Below are 22,493 nucleotides of genomic sequence, written 5' to 3'. Positions count from 1 at the left end.
ATGCATATTTTAATCTTGTGTAAGAGGAACAGAGGCTCTTCATTTCATCCTCTAGCACTGAGAAAGAAAAAAAAAAGCAGCTCCTGACCTCAGGACCCTGTCTGATACAGCTAGGCGCTGTTTTTCCCCATTGTACATAAACCATTCCATGGAACATCCACGTCAAACAAGATCACTCTGAGACCATGATAAGGCAACAAGAGCAAGATCTCTGGGCAACCACAAAATACCAAATATCCGTCTCTCTTACCTAAAATGAGGACCTGCTACTTTTTCAGAGACCAGTTCTGGCTCTATGGCCACTTTAGGCATCCCTTTACCAATAGATGAGATTTCCTGAGACAATCATAGAATTGCCCCTGCGTCTCGACAGCATCCAATCCAGAACGAAGCCTTGCTTCCTTAGACCCTCCCCAAAATGATTCGCCCAAAGCCAAATTCTCTAGTCGTTTCTTTTAAACACCTTTTACTGAGATGCCCAGTTCCCTGCAGTGTGTGCTTTTCCCTAGCCGCAATGAGTTAACCCAGCTTGTTCCGCTAGAGGGGTGCTCCTGGTGGTCTTTGGCTGGAGGGCGTCAATACCATCATCTGTTAGACCTGAGGATATTTACCCCTCCCCATCCCATCCATCCCATTAAATTCTCTTCTTCATCCAGTACCAGAGACTCTGTAGGTGTTATCCAAAGGTCACTCTGACACTTCTGATGTGAGTCACTGTTTGCCTTTTTATAGTTTAATCTCCATTTCCTACGAGGATTCGAGATTTGTCTGCTCTAGATTTTGACTGTTACCAACGGACCAGCTCACAGTGCCAAATGTCTTGTGAATAAGTATCAGAAACCTTGATTACGACTTACTATTGCTTCCTTTGTGTGGCCCCCAAGCTGCTCTGACAGTAAGAACCACAGGGGAAACTGTTAAAAAATAAAACAAAAAATTGGAGTTGGCATCTCCCACTCGTTACCTTGATGGAGGCTACAAGGAGAGCTCATGACCTCTTCCAGGTACTTGGCTCTTACTTAAAGCAAACACTTCACAGATAACAGGACTTGGCATAGGTATAGCCAGTTATATATACTTGGGCCCAGAATTACAGGTTGTGTTGGGGAATGGGGGGGATGTCTCGGTCTGTGGGGCCTCTCCTGGACTCCTTGATTTGGTTGTCTTTATGTTTTACATTTGATCATTTTGCCCTCCTGGCTCCCACCCTCAACATTCTCCCACCCACCCACCTGTACTATCTCTGAACTCAAATTATACTAAATAATTTTGGCAGTCTGTGACAGTGAATTTTATGCCAAATTTAAGGCAGTTCATGCAAAGAAATTTTTAGTACCCACATGTACATATTTCTTAATTATGTATATTTGAGTTCCTTTATAGTTCAGATGAACAGAAGTAACATTTTAATGACCTTCATGTACACATACTTGTGTTAACATAGTCCTTGGCTCCTGATAACTGTCATCACTGATCAATGCTTGTTTTGTTTCTAATTTACTCATTTATTCTATTTTTTCCTAATATAATGAACACCTATAAAACTAAGCACCCAGCATGAGAACATTGCCAATAACAATGTACACAACCTTTCCTCTCAAAGAAATGCTTCTTTATAGCATTCAAATGTGTATGAATCCAAATGAATCAGTAGCATTTCTATAGCTCTCTTGAATTAGATGTGGAGTGTGTGTGTGTGTGTGTGTGTGTGTGTGTGTGTAGTTAGAAGATGCTTGAAAAGTAGAGGATCACACACACCTTCTCTACCACACTTCTGACTCTAATGATGAGGGTCAAAGAAAGAAATCCTTTTCAAAATGGAAGCTAAGTAGGGGTCCAAAAGCATTGAAGGAATAAAGAACCTAGAAGTGATGTCATCTTGAAAGAAGGCATAGAATGTGTTACTTTTGCCAGCAAAACCAGTCAACATCTAATGCCATATCTACTTACCTAGTGGCTTGCTAGCATATACCTTAGGTGAGGTTGCGACTCACCAATGTGAGGACATTGGTTTAGGGACTAAATATAGCAGCCTAATGTGTAAGGCCAATATATATGGCTGTAAGGCCAATGTTCCTTAGAGAGCTCCACCTGGCCTTGGGAGTTGGACAACAGAAGAAAGTAAACTAGTGGGGAAGGAAGAGCCACCAAGAGATGAGGAATAGCAAAACACAAGAAATTTGGGAGCCTGAAGATTTCTCCTACATAGTTAACTGCTTCTCCAAAATACGGGGGTGGGAGGCAGAGGGAGAATTGGAGAAAACAGATTATGATGTTCAAGCAAAGTGGCAAAGAACATAACAAGGAGACTGACAGATGGATAGAAATCTTTGACATGACCTGGTCTCATCTAAGACTAAAACTTACCCAAATCGTCAAATGAATAGGAATGCAGGAAGACTTACAGCCCCATTATGATCTTGAAATGTTCCCTGGAATAGAATAGGGACAAATATCATGCCTTCTTGGGAAAGAACACTGGTTGGCAATCTTCACGCAACACCTGTTGAGTGTTCCTTCACTCAATGAATATTAAAAATCTGCTAGAGAGTAAGCTTAATCTCAGTTACATGGTGAGATCAGGGACAAGCTTTGTTTTTTGTGGAACACCTGCAGAAACAAGGGAAGGTGAAGTGTGAATAATTGGAAGAGATTTAGTGTGGCCGGACCTAGAGAGTAATGGGAAGAACAGTGAACCTGGACACACTGGGTGGATCCAAATATCTGAGGGCCTCATAAGCCATTGTAAGGGTTTGGTTTGGAGCATATCTTAGTCAATATGAAGTCACTGGAGAATTTTTATTTGAGTTTATTAAAAATTTTTCAAAGTAATACATGCACAAGGTAAAAAATTAAATAGTACAGAAGGACTTAAAATGAAAAACACGGTTTCCCACCCCACCCTCTTTAACCCTAGCCCCGTTCCCTAGAGGCAATGCATTTAACATTTTCTATTTTTAGATCTTCTGTTAACTAACTTGCTAACATTAAATAATGTCTCAACAATAATTCTTGACTTATTAACTTTAGACAATCTTTAATAATTCCCCATTACAAAAGATAAGGATTTAACTTACACTATCCCCACCTTTCCTTTGCCTGTCCTTTCCCAAGCTTTTGATAGATAATGCCATTTTTAAGACTTCTGTTGATTTCATTTATAACTTTGGACAGTATACTGCCCTCTAGTACTTGTTCCATTAACTGCAGACTTCATCTTCTCATTCTCACTGTGAATGCAGAAGTGGCCCATCTCTCCCTTCCACCCCTCCTCCCCCAACCAATTCTCAACCTCTTTCTGTTCTCTTGTTTCTTAGCTTGTCAGGATTCGTTATATTCCATTTCAGTTCTGAATAAAAAATTAAGCTTCTCATGTTTTGTCTCTAGGCTGATCAGAACACTGAATACCAACAGACAGCATCTACATTATTTTGTCTACGTAAATAGTGTTTACTGAGAGCCGAGTAGATGCGAGGGCATTTTTTTGCCATTCAAAACCCAGTGTTCATGATTCCTATGCCACTTGTAAGGAAAGGTACCTACCGCCAATGTCAAATTGCATCTCTTCGTACATTCCACGAGTTTTTGTTTCACAGTTGGACCTGAATGTCTCGACATACTTCCGTTTTCTTTTTGCCGACTGAAGCATGTATGTCTTCCATATTTTCAAACTTTCCAGCTTCTCAATGATACGATCTATGGAACAGAATGTATATTCTTCCCAAAGAGCCTGAGACTGTGTGCTCTCATCTGAAATGGGTCTGCTAGAGTGAGGCATCCTGCTGGGACAGCTGTCACTCTAGAGTGACACATCTTGCTGGACTGTCACTCTACAGTGAGACCTCCTGCTGGACAACTGTCACTCTAGAGTGACACATCCTAGGTGAGGTCCATTGTTTCCTGGATTCCATTTCTTCTTCTTTCCTGGTCTTCTTCCTCATTTTCTTGGAGAACTTCCTCAAGGTACTTTCTTAGTAAGGGTGCAAAGTAGGTAGACTTTCTGAAAACTTGCCTGTCAGAAAATGTCTTTATTTTGATGTCACTCTTGACAGTTTGGCTTGCTAGGTTATCCGGGATCCAAATATTTTCCATAAGGGAAGAAACTGCTCCATTGGCTTCCAGCACTCATTGTTGCTGATGAAAAATCTGCTGCCAGTCTATTTCTCATCCCTTTTTAGTTGAGCTAATTATGATGACTATTTTCTCTTTGGGCACTTGTAATATCTTCCCTCTTTCCTTAATATTCCAAAATTTCACAAGATCGTGTCCAGATATAGGTGATATCAGGGTCCCTCCATATGGAGACTTAGTTCTTTCTGTTCTTCAATTTTTAAAAAATTTCTTCACCTAGATTTTGTATGTTCTCTTTTCCAAAAAGTCCTAATGCTTAGATATTGATTGACTAGATGGCTTTCCTTCATTTTTTTCTACTGTTTCTTTTTGTTGTGTATCTAGGGAGTTGCCCTCAACTTTATTTTCCAGCCTGTCTACTGAATATTTTGGGTAGTTTTATTTCACTTTCAAAGGGCTCTTTTTATTGTTTTTCTTTCCTTTGTAGCCTTCTGTTTTCATGTTCACTTTGTTCACCATGTTCACTTTGTTTCCTCTAGAGTTGGTTGTATTTTTCAAGTCTCCCAATTCTAACTGGTTATTTTTCTTACATGCTTCTCCCCTGGTCCTCCCCCTCCACCTCCTAATGCCCAAACTACTGGGCTGACCATTTGCATTTAAGAATCAATATAACTGTTAACTTCTATAGGAATTGGCGTGGGTATCCTCTGCCATTGTATGGCTGGGTCTGTTTCTCTAGTTAAGCCTCTTCTGGAACTAGAAGCACTTGGGCATTTGCAGAGGGATTTTGACAGAGAATTAGCTGATAGGCTGGGGGGGGGGGGGGTTGTCACTTATTTCCAAAAAAGAGAAATCTTATTCTGGGGCACCAACTTCTACCTCTCCTCAGGCAGCTTAATCAACTTCTGTACAAACAACAACAACAACAAGAACAACAGATTTTTAATGGGTACCAATCGCAATACTGCCTGTGTTCTGCACAATGGTTGGGGTAGGATAGGACGGGGTTCAGATTTACAACGGGTATAAGGTATAACTCTATAGACTCTTCAGGTGCTCATGTTTCTTTGGGATTAGGTTGTTCAGATCAGCTTCTATTCTGTCTGAAAGACACCTTCACTCTTTCATTCATTATCATGCTTCATCCACCTTCTCTCTTCCAGAAATGTGTTGAGATCTTCTTCAGTTATTATCAAATCTGTTCCGTTTTCTTTGCTGAGATGTGTCAATTCTCTTTTGCATTTCTCGACTTCAATTTCAGTGGGGCCTGGGGAGGGAGGGGAAGTAAACTTATATGCTTAGTTCATCATCTTAAATTCAAAGTCCCACTGGAAGCTTTTAGACACAAGAGTGACATGAATAGCTTTATATATTTAAGAGGTCCCCGGGGCTGCAATGCTAAAAATGAACTAAAGAGGGCCAGAATGCATAGAAATATTATTCTAGAGGACTAAGAATCTGATTTCCTCACTGAGAACATGCAATGTCTGAGACTTCTGGGAGTCAGGCACTTTACCAAAATAACCCATCATTCAAAACCCAGTAAGCTACTAGAATGCGTTCATGGTGCCCTAGAGATAATGCGTGAAACCTGAATAAACTGAACCTGAAAGACCCACACCGTCTTTGGGAAACACTTTAGGAGCCTACCGTAGATTCTTCCTTTGAACTGGCATTCGGGGTAAACAAAGGGACTTTCTGTTCTGATAAAATTGGATGGGGGGTGAGCACAGGCAGCCAAAAAGCTGGCAAGAAGGACATAAAGGTCCTTCTGTTTGCTGGCTGGTTTCATTTACTCACTGATTTGCTTATTCAAAGCACTTTCGTTACTAACACCCATTCAGTAATCAGAGGGCCCTGGTTCGAACCCCAGGTCTACCACCTGTTAGCAATGTAGCCTCAGGCACTTTACTTGATCTCCATAAAATTCAGCTCACTTATTCCTGAAATGGGAGTGATACGTTTCCACTTCATCAGATTATTGTGACGATTAAATCAATCTATATTAAAAACAAAAAACAAGTATGTTATTTGGCACACGCTCAAAAAGCCTCTAATTGGCAGGATTTTTTCAAATGTTGAATGAACGTCCAACATCTACGTGTAAAGCATCTAGAGGAAGACATTCACGAAACAGGGGAAAATGATTCTAGGACTGAGAAATGACATAATAAAGGAATCCACGGAAGAATACTCTGTGGGTCCAATCTTATTGCCTATGCCTCCACCCAGTTCCTAACAAAGTGAATAAGTTAGTGTATTGAAACAGCTAAATGAATAGAAGTGATCTACAGGAAACTGGCTGGGTGTACGAATTAATCCCAGAGCCTCAACTCTACTTCCAATTACACAGAAAATGGGAGGTTGTGAATAAGATCAGAAGAAAACTTAAGAAAGTCTTCGCATTGTGATTACTTGCAATTTGGGTCAGTCATATGCAGCCAGCTGGTTCCGAAGTACAGGTTTCTCTGTGTGTGTGGACTTTATCTGCCAAACTGGTAAGGAACTGTGGCAGCGACAGGAATCTGTGCCACTCTGGAAATACAGACACCATCACTAAGCCGGGTGCCCATTGTTTGCTAGACAAACGCCCTCATGGCTCCGTTCTAGTTTTTCAAGGGACTTCCACTCTTGATCTAATCAAGGAAGGGCTTTTACCTGAAAGGCAGAACTGAATGAAGAGACCAAACCCCAAGGAGCCGTTAAAACCCCACTGTGGACTTAGAGCCTGTGGATCCTGTAGATGCTAAAGCAAGATTCCACAATGCTTTCAGAGGCTGGTGCATAAAGTGTAGGATGGGATGGGACAGATCACACTGCCATCTGTAAATGCCATCTAAAAGGGCGGTCTAGCTCCACAATGATACCGAATTCATTAGACAGTAACAACGGAAGCCGACACTTTCTCAGTGCCTGCCAACTGCCTGGTACTGTCCCAATTCCTTTTAGAGGTGCTAAAACTTAATCCTCACAATAATTCTATGAAATAGATCCCATTTGATGAGCAGTTTGCCCAGAGTCACGTGACTAACAGGTGGAAGAACCAGGCTTTGGATGCAAGGAGTCTGCTGTGAGAGATGATGGTCTTAACCTCCAGGCTGTGGCGAGAAAAGAGGACGTACTAAGCTCACTACTCCGTGGGCCAGCAGAACGCGGAGCAGGCTCTGAGACGTGCAAGTACTGTATTCGCAGGCCTCTTCAGAGCTATTGGTCTGAGTCTTCACGACCACCCTGTGAGGCAGGGATTTTTGTCCTCACCTCATACTCGTAGAGCTACAGTGACTCTCCCAAGAGCTAACCCCAGCTATGGGCTCTTTCTGGTACACTAGATTGCGTCTCACGCTCTTGGAAAATGACCTAAGACACAGAATATCAAGGAACTGTCTGTTTATCCTGGTAAATTTGTGCTGCAGTAGATTCTAGGGTCAGGTTTTTGGAGCCGCTGGTCAAAACATACAAGACCAGAGAGTCCTCAGGATGTTAGAATGAGGACCACCCCCTAAGGGCCATGGCCCCCAATGGTGAGCCAAGGGCTGGCATGAAGGCAGGTGTCAAAGCTCTCAGAACCAGGCCAGTATAGGGCCAGGAGGGAATCTGACAGCTGAAAGCAGAGGAACGAGACTCACAAACAGAAGGCCTTGCTCCTGAGAAATTAGGATTCCCCTTTTTGCTGTGTTCTTAACCCACTTTCTAGGGATGGAGCCAGGCAGTCAGGTACAGGGGCAGGGAGCTGAGAGGGCAAGGCTAGGACCCTAAGAGACAGAGGTCGAGGACTGAATCCCCATCTCTGCCTACCTCCCCAAACCTCTCTACCTGCCACCTCGCTGGGCACTCCTTACATCTGTGTGAGGAGGTATAATTTCATAATATTTTCCTTCCATTCAGGCAGATAGGCCAGGCTGGTAGCCACTTCCTTCTGGATAGGCCAGGCCCAGGCCTCAAAGAACGGAGCCAGATTCTTCTGCACTTGGTGGGAGAACATCTTCACCCACAGATTCATTTTGTCAACATTGTCTGTGGGCAAGTTGGTCTGGTTCCTGTACTCAGTGAAGAGACGGATGAACGGCTCCCACCCAAAGGCCTCCTGTAGCTGGGAAGAGAAAGCAGCAGCAAGATGAGACATTTAATCCACAGAAAGAAGGCCCAGCAGACACTATAGTAAATTAATGTATTTAACCTCTGAAACACAAGTTTCATCTCTGTCACTGACCCTGTCTCCCGTTGTGGCTGCTGGCCTCATGGGCCATCCTTGATCTTATCTTCGGAAGGGCCTCTGAGCTAGCACGGTGCTCAGCACCGAGCAGACACTCAATAAATGATGGCTGCGGTAATAACTGTAAAGGTTATTATCAGTATTTACCACCAGTATCGTTATTCATGTAGCTCACTAGATCGTGAAAGTGACCACAGGATATCACACAGGGATGCAAAACAGGCTGACGCGAAAAAAATCCTTGTATCTTCAACAGTTGCAAAGTTAAACCCCAGTAGTTGGGGAACCTCCACCCTTACCCTGACATTAGCCTGCATCGGCCACAGGCCTATGTCAATCTGCAAGGCTAGGAACATGGCCTTTAGGGAAAAGAAGGTGAGTCCTATAGACACAGAAGATTATGTGCAGTCTAGGTGGCTAGAATTAAGTTACATAAGACATAGTTTTAGGAAAAGGCAGCTGTCCTGAGACCATTGGCAACAGCCCACGTGAGGCTGGGTTATGGTGCTTTACAGTTGGGACGGACATTAGCCATTCTCTGGAACAGCGTCAGCTGGGTTTCACACGTGAGCACCTTTTGTCCCTGGGGTGAAAGCGGCCCAACGACAAGGTTAAGGTCTGCAGGCACTTTCACTGTTGTTCTCAGGGCAGCGGATTCGAACTGAGCAAGAACCAGAATAGAGTGTGCCTGGCTGGAGACTGAGTTCCAGAATCCCAGGTGGTGAGATGCTGCCCCAGCGACCGCAGGGAGGGAACTGGCGTGTTGAACAGTAGTTCAAAGGCAGGGGCAACCTCGTGTCCAGGCCAGTGAGGAATCTGGGACTGCCTAAGAGGGAGAAACTGAGGCAGGGAGAAGATCTGCCTCCTGTAAGGAAACAACAGGTCCCATCCCATATCTTGTGTGTGGGGAGCAGGGCAGGGGGGTGTTTGGTTTTAGAGGGCTATTTTGTGGCACGGTGTGGCTTCAGTCTCAGGTATGTCTGGGTTTAAAGCCAGAGATGATAACTGTATTTAAGTACTCTTTTCGCCTCTACCAAGTTTAAGCTTTCGTGGTGCTTTCTATCCACTCTACTGAACCTCCTCAGAATCATGGTGTGAGGGTGGGGCTGAGGCAGTCATGTCCACTGGGAGGCTTCATCAAATAGCACTGTCACACTTGGGCTCCATCAGGTCTCCTGGGTCACTAGAACGTCACCTAACAAGGTTGCGCTGCCGGTCCCCTGAGTGGGAGGTTCCCATCCCCCTCCACTGCTGCCCAGTACCTGGAGATATGTTTCCAGGGCGGTCCACGCATTCCAGTTTTTCACATTGGGACCCTTGCCCAGGTAGATTCGGACCCTCTTCTCCCGAACCGGAGGCCACAGAGCAATATTGGCACGGCCTCGAGGGATGCCCAGGACCGTCTCATGCACATAAACACACCACAGGTTGCAGGTGGCCTCCGTGGTGTGCGGGGGGAACTCCCACTCCTGCCGTTGCTGGTTACGGCCGAGCTCGTGGACGGGGCCCCACAGCCCCTTGGTTCTGATGAGCTTCTCATTGATGAGCTCCTGCACAGACTCCAGATGGCACATGATGGGGTACCCTGCGTGCATCCAGCCTGGGCCACAGGAGGGAGGAAGAGGGGTTAGGATGCTCCCCACGCATCTGTACCAGGACTCCCAGAAACCGTAATGCTCAGAAGGACGATCCACACAAGACCCACCTGGGCCTCCCCCCTCCTCTCATGGTGGATGGGTGCCCCCACCCCACTCCCACCCGAGAGGGTGTGGCTGCAGGACTGATGCACGTTACAGACAGCCCTTCGTGTTCCTCTTCAATTTCTATTTTTGTGAGAGTGTCCTGTCCATGTGAACCTGTCTCATTATACCCTTCTCTCAAAACTGAAAAACTCCTGACAGTGGTTTCCCCTTCTCAATATTTACATGTGGAGTTGCCCACATTGACACTACTTTATAGGGATCATCTCCGGAGGGGCAAGAAAACTGGGGTCCAGAGAAATTTCCATCGTTCTTTAATGTCCACACCCCCCCTGGTTTTCTAGGCTTCTTGACCCCCTGGCACAGATCTCTTCATTCAGTGTCTTCTCAAAGTTGTTCAGTTCCTTCTCCCAACAACTGTGACCTACGTCCAGACCCTCTGCCACTTTTAGTTTCTCCTTGACATTCCCTGCTGGGGCTGCTGTGAAAGCCTGGCACTATTCTCTGAATGGTTCCTGCTGTTGAAGACCTCTCTTGACATGCTGACTTCGACTGTTACATACTTTTATGTTTTACTTTATTTTTATTTTTGAGAGAGGAAGAGAGAGAGTGGGAGTGGGGCAGAGAGAGAGAGAGAGAGAGAGAGAGAGAGAGAATCCCAAGTGGGCTCCGGGCTGAGAGTGAAAAGCCTCATGGGGGCTCGAACTCACGAACTGTGAGATCGTGACCTGAGCTGAAGTCTGACGCTTAACCAACGGAGCCACCCAAGCGCCTGTCAACTGTTACATATTTTAATGTGCTGCTCATATAGTTCTGTAGCCTGCTTTTCTTGTGTCACATAATCCCATCATATTTCTTTCTGCCATCAAAATATCACTTTAAATATCTTCCTCAATGACTATTGAAGGTACACACCATATATCACTTAACCATTCCATACTTTTGGACATTTAGGTAGTTTCCCGTTTTTTGTTGGGGGATATGGCTGTGTCTATTTTTCTTAGATCCATTTCCCCCCTTTTCATCTAGATGGCAAGACTTACATCTTATATGTCTTGCTAGAAAAACATTTTTAACCTGCTGGCCGCCCACTGGATGGCTGTTGGAAAAAAAAAAAAAAAAAAAGGAGAGGCCCCGAGGGGAGCGCGCACAGAGGGCTGGTTCGCCCAGGGCACCCACCAACTGAGATCTGTACGTCGGCGACGATCCTCTGGGGCAGACGCAAAGGGAAGGGCTCGGCCCCCAGCCGCGCCACAGCCTGCATCACCTCATCCCAGAGGCGAAGCAATGGCTCAGGGTTCTCCAGGGTACGGAGATTGGCAGTTGGCACAGTCAGGATGATGTTGTCCGTAGCCAGCTCTCCCCAGGGACCTGGATTCTCCTGGATACGCCTCTTCCACTCCTCCTGCGAGGTCTCCCCTAGGAAGAGAGGCCATGGGGCTTGAAACTCACTTTCCCAAATCCCTTAACGTGAAAAGATACAACCTGAGCCCAGGCGGAGAACAGCACGGTCATGAACAACCACATCCCCTCTCTCTCCTTCTGTGAGGTCCCTCCCCATGAATGTGGTTTGGTCCTTCTCTCCTTCCCTCTACCAACCCACGTGTCTCTCTTCCTACACCGAACAGCCCCAGACGACCCATTCCTGCAGGCGTGCACCCCACGGCTTCCACTCACCTAGCTTGTAGTACGGGGCATGCACAGCCCCCTTCACAGTGATGGGCACGGAGCCCAGTTTGCTGCTCTGAGGCACGATGATGTAGAGGAGGCCGCCCCAGAGGCAGGTGATGGACTTTGTGGGCTTGTCCAAGCAGCACCGGTTGATCACGAGCGGGCCTCGGAACAGCTTGCTGGCTCTGGTCAGGTCATCCGTGTGGCAGCCAATCTGTATCTGGAGCAGAAGATCCCCCCCCCCCCCCGCCCAGAGTCACTTCGGGGAGTGTGCAGGTGGAAAGGGAAGGCTCCCAGGAGGTGGGGACAGTCAGGATCACTGGGCCATGACCCCACGTGAGCCCAGTTTTTCCACCGTTTGTGAACCATGTGTGCCAAACTCATGCAATTCCATCATTCCTCAGGGCCGCGTGGACTGAACCACGTGTAATGTCCTCCCAGGGACGCTGAAGTGAGGGGCACCGGGTGGAACCCACACGCTAATGCTGAGGAGGGCCGACTCCCGGGCCCCTGGGTGTCTCTGAAACCCACAGGATACTGGGTTGCCTATTTCACTGAGGCCATTCTGGCATTGGTAATAGGGCAGAGGGGATCTTGCGGACTCCTGCGTTTTGTTGACTAGAGAGGAGGCCTGGTGAAGGGCAGCGTGACCGGCTGATGGCCTGGAGGATGGACTCAGTTCCTCCTGTTCTCCAGGGCCCCCCTCCTGGGCCAGTGGAGCAGTCCCTGCACTTCGCAGAGTCCTGGGATGGTTCTCCCAGGCTGATGCTAGAGAGTTCCAGGAGAGGTACAGGCACAGAACAGACCCTACCTGTCACAACTCTCAAGGGGGCTGAGCAGGATGGCTACTTAATTTGTGATATGTGTGTGTGACAGTGGCAGAGCTGAAGGTGGAACAGGGAAGCAGGAACAGTCTTCGGTGTCACAGGGAAGAGGCAGAAAGACCTTGGGCTCCAGTGGGAGGTTAGATGGGCATGGAAAGGGAACTGAGGTTGACTGAGCATTGCTGCATGCCGGGGTCCCTCCCTCCATGTGGTGCCTTATTTTATTTTACTTTAACGGAAGCATTTTATTTTTTAAATTATTATTATTTTTAAGTAGGCTCTGTGCCCAACGTGGGGCTTGAGCTCACGACTCTGAGATTGAGAGTCGCTTGCGTACCGAGTGAGCCAGCCAGGCACTCCTGTTTGCTGCCCTTCTTATTCCCCACTGCAGGACCTGAGTGAAAGGCACAGAACTTGAGAGCCAGCAGTTGGTGAGCTTTGAGTCCTGGGCTCCGCAATGCATCAGATCTACTGATCGACCCAAGTATAGTTGACACACAGCGTCACATTAGTTCCAGGTGTACTAGATTGATATTTTCAATCCACCTGCCCCCTCAGTTGTCTTACCCTTAGAATGGGGTAAGTCCTTGCCTCACATGGCCAGTAGGGTTTTTAACTGGCAACCCGGAGAGCAAGGACCTCCGGCTTCTGCGTCACACGGGAGATGGGGCCTGGCCTTACCTTCAGATCAGCAGAGGCAGCAGCTTCAGGCAGCGAGACCTCTATGATCTGCCTTCCAGGAATGTAGAGCCCGGTGCTCATCCAGCAATATCTGGTGCCTGCCGACGCACAGAAGGGCAGACTTTATCCCTCCTCCGTGACGCCATCCCCGTCCAGCACATCCATAGCCCCTTGGGGAGCTCCGCCCGCCTCCCTCCCTTCATGCCGCCCTGATTCAGGTGCGTAAATGTCACCTAAATCCCCAACCGCCATCTCCTGGAAAGTGCACGGCCAAGGGTGGCGATGGCCTTCTGAGGCCATCAGGCCCCGTCCCCATGGCCCCCATGCTGAGTTCTCCTTCTCCCTGCCCCCATTCCTTACCTGGATTGTTGCAGTTGACGTCAACGGTGATAGGGGATTCCGAGGGGCGCAGATAGGGGCTGCTGTACATGTCTTCGATTTCTGGCACTAACAGAGAGAGGTCGCTTCCCGAGTGGGCCAGACCAGTGGCCAGGGAGAGCATAGCACCCCTGCAGCAATCATTGATAACAGGGTTCTCTCGCGTTGCTACCGGGAGCCGATAGCGACTCAGCAGTTTCCTCAGCAGCCGGTGCACAGACATATAGGCAGGGATCTCCTCTGCGGGGATCTGGAGGAAAGCAGCCCCGTCCGGCCCCAGCTTTGCCAGCCAGCCCTTTTCCACATTCCCTCTCTTCCGGCCCATTATGACCTGGAACTCAGCCAGAGTGGAGCGGAAGTGATAGGTCCTGATCCCTGCTTTAGGAGTACGGAAGGGCCCCGGATTGAGGCTCTGGCTTGTGATGCTGATGCCAAAGGGGTTGAGGAGGAGGTTTCCTGGGAACCGAGCCAGAGGGGACACTCCAGGGTTCTTGAAGGCCCACCACCAGGCTTGGGCTCCAACGAACAGTCCCCCGCCCTCTGCTACGAACTCCTGCAGCTCTTTGACCCCCACATCGCTCACGGGTTCAAAGCAATAGACACTCGCGTCGCTGGTCAGATGGGGCTCGATGCTGGTGTCTATGCCCCCCACTGCGAGCAGGCCGCTCAGTGTCCTCAGTTCTGTCTGCACCACGATCTTGCCTCTGCGGCCCCCGTCCAGCCAGCGCACAGCATTGAGCAGAAAGGGGCCCAGTTTGCCAACGGTGAATAATACCTTGTGGCCGGTCACGACCACCCGGCCCCGGCCGTAGCGGGCAGCCGCTATGACACAGCCATGGTAGGAGTCTAACCCCAGGGGAAAGGCCAGAGCCCCGTGCACCAGCAGCTGGGATGGGAAGCAGTCTGAGTTGCTGATGTCCAGCTCTGAAATCCCGTGCAGGAGCTCATCTCTGTCCTCGGAGAGGTCATCCTCACAGCTGCAAAGACACACAAGTGTTCTCCGTTCAAGGAGCAGCCACAGAAAGCCCCGGGGACAGCACCCAGCATACAGCAGGCAGCAGCTTTCCTAATATGACCATTTTTGTCTCTCACAGGGCAGCTGGGAGAACAAGGTGGGCATATCTGACCTCCCTGGGTATGGAGGCTGGTCAGAGGGAAGACAGGGGGACGTTGATTCTGGTCTACTCATTCTTGGAAGACACACTCTCCAAAGCAGGGGCGCCTGGGTGGCTCTGTTGGTTAAGGGCCTTACTCTTGATTTCAGCTCCGGTCGTGATCTCCTGGTTGATGGGATCAAGCCCCACGTTGGGCTCTGCACTAAGAGCTCAGAGCTTGCTTGGGATTCTCTCTCTGACCTCTCTCTCTGTACTCCCCCCCCCCCCCACTTGCAAGTGTGTGCTGTCTGTCTCTCTTTCTCTCTCTCTCTCTCTCTCTCAAAATAAATAAATAAACAGGGGCTCCTGGGTGGCTCAGTCAGTTAAGCGTCCAACTTCAGCTCAGGTCACGATCTCGCAGTCAGTGAGTTCGAGTCCCGCATCAGGCTCTGTGCTGCCAGCTCAGAGCCTGGGGCTTGCTTCAGGTTCTGTGTCTCCCTCTCTCTCTGCTCCTCCCCCACTCATGCTCTGTCTCTTTCTGTCTCTCAAAGATGAATAAATGCAACACAAATTTATTTAAAAAAAAACAACCCAAATTCTCCAAAGGAAATCTCAAAGGAAGGCTTGCTGTGTCTACCTAATATTATATCTTAAATATTCCAGATTTAAGTGTTTATTTCAGCCTTTTGCACATTATATAAATAACTGAATGGTGAATCATGTTTTCATTCTCATAAAGAACCTTATTTATAAGTTCTGTGCAGCCAATTTTCTGCAAATAAAGTCAATGGAGAGCTGAGTTGGTGGCACCAGTATTATCTCAAAAGGTGGGGCAGGGGAGCTGAGTGGCTTCAACTCTAGTGAGACCCTCCTGGTAACTTGAACCTAAAAGGATTGACTGCTGACACCCAGCACTCCACCCACTCATTGCCGGCTCGCTGGAGTGACATCCACACTATAAGGTCTTTCTCAGCACCATCCGTACCCGTCTCTGGGTAACGGACCCCTATCGCCTCAGGACACCTGTAACCCCAAAACAGGAGATGCAGCCCTGGCCACCTAGTGGGATCCTCAGGGGGTAAGAGGTGGAGTGACCTCCGTAAGTTCGAGATCCCAGAACTGGCTGTGCCACTTTTGTAAAGATGTGGTAACTGCAGAAGGCAGCTGCCAAGATACAATGGAAAACAGGAGCCAGGCGGACAGCAGAGCTGAGTCGTGTCCTCTGGAGGGGAGAACTCCAGTTACCCGACGGGGAGACTGCGGTGCTCTCAGTGGGTACTAGCCTTTCCTGGAGACAAGGTTTCACCCTAGTGACTCTCCAGCTCCTTCAGGTAGTAACCTCCGAAGTTATTCAGCTCGCTGTTCCTGCTCTGATTCTCAGTTTACCCAACCACCTCGTGATCATAATCTTGCTTCTGATTCTGACGATCACCTGCCCAACGGGCCAGGCCACGCAGAATGTTCTAGTTTTGTGACATGTCTATTTCTCAGGCAATATCTTGGACAGTCTGTCTTTAATTTGGTGATTCTAAAATTAAAAATATGAATTAAAAAAATTGTATGACTTTATACCTGCATATAAAATGAAATGTAAAATGTGTTTAAATTCTTATAAGAAGCAGTTCTGTCTATAAATTTCACGCAGTTGTTTTATAGGTGAAATCAGCGAAGAGGTAGATCACTGTGCTTTATTTATTGTTTTATTTTTTTAAGTTTATTTATTTATTTTGACAAAGACAAAAACTAGACAAGTAGGGGAGGGGCAGAGAGAGAGGGAGACAGAGAATCCCAAGCAGGCTCCATTGCCAGCACAGAGCCCGACGCGGGACTTGAACCCAAGAAACTGTGAGATCGTGACCTGAGCCAAACCCAAGAGTCAGACGCTTAACTGACTGAGCCACCCAGGCACCCCTGTGTTTTAGATAAATACACTGGCATCAAGGTTTATACACTATTATGACAAGGGGGGTGATACTGAATGTGCAAACTTGAGGTCCAGACACTGAGTCGCTAGAACCTCATCTAGACGATGACCCTAGGTGAGGTCCTGCTCATGCTAAGCTGGGGGGCACCCTCAGAGTGTCTTTTATGTCTAATAGCCATGACTTCTATGCAGGGGGAGAAAAATTTTTCTTTCATAAACTGAAAAAAATCTGAACTGGATTTTTACTTCTCTTTCCCATTCTCTTCTGAAATGAAACATTAAGTTTTAAAATCAGAATAAATCCATGATAGCACTGGGTTTGGAGAAGGGCACAATCAATAAACTGGGCCAGTGAGAAATTTATAGAAAATGGAAATCAAATGGAATCAGACTGATCAGAAACCCTTTAAAACAGAAGAATCTGTAACTGCATCTATGTGAAAGAAAAAGACCAAGAAAACAGGAAGAGTAGGGATTATCATTTGTCCTGAGAAAATACACCTCAGTAACCAGTAATGACCAATCTAGAATTTCAATGCCACTTAACATTTAAATAAACAAGAATCACTGAATATGTGATGAAAAGTAACACCGTGAAAGAGAAGCACGAAACTAACCAGAGAAAACCAACACTCTAGTAACAGTGATAAATGAAGAAGAAAGTCCTACATAAATATTGTAGATTATTGGAGTTTTGAGATGACATACTTTGTCTCCAAAAAAAAAAAAAAAAACAAAAACAAAAAACAAAACAAAAAAAAAAACCGAAAAAAAAAACAAGAACAGGCTGCTATAATAAGTTACTCATTAGAATAAAAGTATAATTGCCAGGGAATCTCAATTTTAATACATGGCAGAAAGTAAATCTTGATGGGGATGAACACTATGAATAAGTCAACAGGGAAACTGAGTCAAGTGATCGTTCCAGAGGGCAGTGCTGAAAGGCACGAAGCTAAACAGCAGAAAAAAGAGAATGAAGGACAAAGGAGAAGATCTAGCAAGCGGGAGTTAAGAAAGCAAAGAAAGAGAAAAAAAGGAGCAAGAAACCTACAATTACATGCAATTTCCTTGCACTGAAAAACTGATTTCAGTTCTCAGAAAGACAGGACTACCCGAATGCAAAGCAGGGTAAATGAGAAGTGCAGGATCTAGCTGGTTACTGACAAGCTAATGAACTTCAAACATGAAGAAAAAGCCTTGAAGGCCGCCAGAAAGAAAACAAAGCCAAAGAGACCAAATTACCTACAAAGAAGTGAAACAAATTCCCTAAAAACAGTATTTGAGGGCAGCGAAGGCACTCTGTATGGCACACACAGCCGCCTAAAACTCTTCGTTGGCACGTGGAAATACTGATACCACATCAAGGGTTTAGAAAATGTACCACTCATGAAAGTTTTCCCCCAAATGTACCTAAGGTTACCCTGTAGGTCTAGAAAAAGAAAAACAAGTACAACAGACAAACAGATTGGCTTCACGAAACAGTGGCGGGCACGAATACCAGTGTAATTTATAAGTAATGCTGAGAAAGGTCTTCTGATACTTGCTGCAGTTGCTAAGAAAGAATCCCGAATTAGCAGGACCATGACGTTAAACTAAACTGAGGCAAAACCAAACTGGAACCAAGGTGCCGCTGTTTTGGGAGGTAGAGAGTGAGCATGCAAAAGTGCGAGAAAGAGACAAATGGCGTTCTTAATTTGGAGATGTAGATTATAAAAACTAGTTAATTCGCAACTCAGATCTAAAAATATAAAGCTTACTAAATAAGGGCAACACAGTAAATATGGCTATTAGTGTATAATAAAGGTGGCATCTTGTATTACTGGGAAAAGATACTTTCATAAATATAATTTCAAATAACCTATATTATAAATTATATTATAATAACTTATTATAGTAAATATTTATGTAATAATATATAATGCATAATATTATATAATATATAGTTATATAATAAAATGTAAATAATAAATATATTATCATATTATAAACTATAAATATAATTTCATAAATGTTGGGATGACTGGATAGGCATTTGGGAAAAGATAAAATGGATACCCTCTGTCACACAACACACAAGACAAGATTCCAAATGCATCCGAGCGGTAAATTTTAAAAGGGAAACCACCCAAGTACTGGAAGAAACCAAGAGTGAAATCTCCTAATCTAGGTGTGAGGAAAGGCTTCCTAACTATGACCCAAAATCAAATGTGCTAAGAGAAAAGATTGATAAAATTAGCTACATATGCATTTTTGAATGGCAGAAATACTAAGTACATTCAAAAAACCAACATGCTGTAATCACAGGTAAAAGATGAGTATTTCTAGTCTGTAAAGAACTCTTAAAATGAGAACACGAAAAACATATCTGAAAATGGGCAAAACATGTAAAAGGACAGTTTGCAACCAAAAAAACCCTAAATGACTCTTAACACACACTGATTTACTTCTAGAAAAAAGAATGAAGGGGCACCTGGGTGGCTCAGTCAGTTAAGTGTCCGACTCTTAGATTTGGCTCAAATCATGACCTCATGGTCCCTGGGTTCAAGCCCCTCTTCGGGCTCTGTGCTGACAGTGCAGAGCCTACTTGGGATTCTCTCTCTCTTTCCATCTCTCTGCCCCTCCCCTGCTCATGCTCTCTCTCCCTCTCTCTAAAAATAAATAAAGTTAAAACAGAAAAAAGAATACAAGTTACAACTATATTGGAATACCATTTCCCAGCTATCAGGCTAACAAAGCTTCAGAAGTCTGATAACTATTCTGTTAGAATTGTGTGGGGGAAACAGGCATCGTCTCTCCACTGCTGGTGGGAATGCTAAGTGGTACAACCCAACATGGAGATGAACTTGGCAATTTCTAACAATAGTATACATACATTTATCCTTGGACCTAGCAATTTTATCTCTAGAAAGTTAGCCAAAAGGCACAATTTCAATAAAATGAAAACACTTAAAACAAAGTTATCCATTGCAACTTTATGATAGCAAAAACATGAAAGCAACACAAATGCCTGTACATTAGAGGTTGGTTGAATCAACTATGGTATACTCATAGAGACAAACAGAACGCCACTATGGAAAAAAAAATAAGGGAGATTTCTAAATATTGTCAAAGCATAATTATCAAGATATATTAATTGAAAAAAGCAGGGTGTAAAAGAGTATTCATAGCATGCTTCCTTTAATTTGTGAAATACTGGGCACAATATGTATCCACACACACACTGTTGTAAAAAGAAACAGGAAGGAATAATGAAGAAACTAATGAAATTGGTTATCATACAGGGGTGAGAACAGATTACAAACAGAGGGAAAGAGAATGAGAAGGTTTTTTCTTTTTTTTTCAGGCTTTAACATGCTAATTAAAAAAACTATGCTTTATTTATTTTTTTTAAGTAGGCTCCATGCTCAATATGGGCTTGAACTTATGACCCTGACATCAAGAGTCTCAAGCTGTACTGACTGAGCCAGCCAAAGGCCCCTAAGAGTACTTTTAGGCTCACAGCACTATTGAGGGGAGAGCACACAGAAGTCCCATATACCACCCCCCCCAACACACACACACACACACACACACACACACACACACACACACACGCATAGCCTCCCGTTACCAACATCCCCATCAGGGTAGTACATCTGTTACACTCAAACCTACATTAGCACATTATTATCACCCAAAGCCCATGGTTCTCATTGGGGTTCACTCTTGTTGTACATCCTGTGGGTTTGGACAAAGGTATAATGACATGTATCCCTATTTATGGTATCATCAAGTATTTTCACTGCCCCCAAAATACTCTGTGTCCTGCCTATTCATCCTCTCCTCTTGCCCCTGGCATCCACAGATCTTTTTACTGTCTCCAGAGTTTTGCCTTTTCCAGATGTCATCCAGTCACAATCATACATTAATCATGCATTTACATTTCCTCCATGTCTGTTCATGGCTTATTAGCTCATTTATTTTTAGCACTGAATAATACCCCACTTCTGAATGTACCACAATTTACTTACTCATTCACCCCCTGAAGAACATCTTGGTTGCTTCTATGTTTGGCAATTATGAACACAGCTGCTACTAATATCCACTTGCATGTTTTTGTGTGGATATAACTCCTTTGGGTAAACAGCAAGGAGTGTGATTGCAAGATCATATGGTAAGAGTAGTTTAGTCTGTAAGAAACTGTGAAACTGTCTTCGAAGGTGGCTGTACCATGTTGCATTCCCATCAGCAGTGAACGAGAGTTCCTGTTGCTCCACATCCTCATCAGCATTTGGTGGTGTCAATGTCTTGGATTTTCAGTGTAGTGACAGCTCATTGTTTTACTTTGCATTTCCCTGATGACATGTGATATGAAGTATCTTTATAGGATTATCTTACATCTGTACATCTTATTGTGAGGTGTCTATTAAGGTCATTGGACCATTTTATTATATTGTTTTCTTATTGTTATTTTAAGAGTTCATTATATATTTTGGATGATAATGCTTTATATGATGTGCCTTTTGCAGATATGTGTTCCCAGTCTGTGGCCTGTCTTCTCATTCTCTTGACGTTGACTTTTGCAGAGAAGAAGTTTTCAATTTTATAACAATTTTTTTTAACATTTATTTATTTTTGAGACAGAGAGAGACAGAGCATGAATGGGGGGAGGGCCAGAGAGAGAGGGAGACACAGAATCTGAAGCAGGCTCCGGCTCTGAGCTGGCAGCACAGAGCCTGATGCAGGGCTCAAACTCACAGACCGTGAGATCGTGACCTGAGCGAAGTTGGATGCTCAACCGACTGAGCCACCCAGGCGCCCCAAGAAGTTTTCAATTTTAATGAAGCCCAGCCTACCCATGATCACGTTCATGTTTCCTTGGTATTATAGCTAAAAAGTCATAGCCATAGTCAAGATCATCTATGATTATTTCCTATGTTATCTACTAGGAGTTTTACAGTTCTGTGTTTTACCTTCAGGTCTGTGATCTATTTTGAGTTATTTTATGAAAGCTATAAGGTCTGTGCCTAGGTTTCATTTTTTTGCCTGTGGATGTCCAGTTCCAGCACCATTTTTGAAGACTTTCTTTGCTCCATTGTATGGCCTTTGTTCCTCTATCAAAGATCAGATGACCAGATTTATGTGGGTCTCTTTCTGGGCTCTCTATTCCATTCAGTTTGTCTGTTCTTTCACTAATACCACACTCGTTTCTCTTTTGATTACTGTGAGTCTCAAGTATAGTGAGTCCCACTTTGTTCTCCTTTGATATTGTGTTGAATATGCCAACTTTGAAAAAATCAACCTCGCAGACATGTGTTAAAATCCATCCATTTAAAGTGTACATCTTGATGAGATTTTGTTACATTTATACACTGGTATAATCACAATAAAAATACATAACATTTCCATCACCACATAAAGCTATCTTTTGCCCTATTTCAGTCACTTCAGTCCCCAGGCAACCACTGACATGCTGGCTTTCAGTGTAGATTAGGTCTGCCTTTTCTGAAACTTCATATAAATGGAATCACAAAGTAGATACTCTTACATTTGGCTTCTTCCACTTAAGAGTACATTTCTGAGAGCCACCTATATTATTAAGCCTATCAGTAATCTATCCCCCCCCCTTTTTTTTAACTGCTGAGTAGTATGTCCCTGGGTGGATATGTCACATTTTGTTTATCTGTTCATCTGTTGATGAACATTTGGGTAGCTTCCAGTTGGGGGCTTGCTGCCATGAACAATGATGTGTAGAATTTTTGTGTGGACGTGTTTTCTGTTCTGGATAAATACTTAGGAATGAGATGTCTGAGTGGTATGGGAAGAGTAGGTTTAAGTTGATAAGAAATTGCCAAACTGTTTTCCAACTGTACATTCCCAACAGTAATGTATGAGAGCTCCAGTCGCTCCACATTATTACCAACACTTCTTGTCAGTCTTTTTAGGAGCAGTTCTAGT

At 45.0% G+C, this 22,493-nt stretch overlaps 1 protein-coding gene across 4 annotated transcripts in view; it reads right to left on the bottom strand.

Moving 5' to 3' along the window:
- Positions 1-4,437: 4,437 nt before the first annotated feature.
- Positions 4,438-22,493, bottom strand: part of TCAF1 (TRPM8 channel associated factor 1) — a 54,051-nt gene continuing 35,995 nt past the window's right edge. For 3 of the 4 annotated variants that reach the window (XM_040471701.1, XM_040471702.1, XM_040471698.1), the window contains exons 3-9: positions 13,521-14,515; positions 13,161-13,258; positions 11,662-11,875; positions 11,164-11,403; positions 9,547-9,884; positions 7,911-8,161; positions 4,506-5,338 (exon numbers count right to left, since the gene is read on the bottom strand). In XM_040471701.1, coding sequence (XP_040327635.1) covers positions 5,329-5,338; positions 7,911-8,161; positions 9,547-9,884; positions 11,164-11,403; positions 11,662-11,875; positions 13,161-13,258; positions 13,521-14,515 — 2,146 coding nt within the window. In that variant the 3' untranslated portion in view covers positions 4,506-5,328. Of the gene's footprint in view, positions 5,339-7,884; positions 8,162-9,546; positions 9,885-11,163; positions 11,404-11,661; positions 11,876-13,160; positions 13,259-13,520; positions 14,516-22,493 lie in introns of all 4 variants that reach the window. The other variant, XM_040471700.1, reaches the window with a different exon arrangement.

The sequence above is a fragment of the Herpailurus yagouaroundi genome, unplaced genomic scaffold (genome assembly GCF_014898765.1).
Source record: "Herpailurus yagouaroundi ecotype Mexico unplaced genomic scaffold, PumYag 100, whole genome shotgun sequence".
In the NCBI taxonomy this organism is placed as follows: Eukaryota; Metazoa; Chordata; class Mammalia; order Carnivora; family Felidae; genus Herpailurus; species Herpailurus yagouaroundi.
Note: the sequence above shows the minus strand (reverse complement) of the source record. Positions and strands in the feature narration are given on the sequence as shown.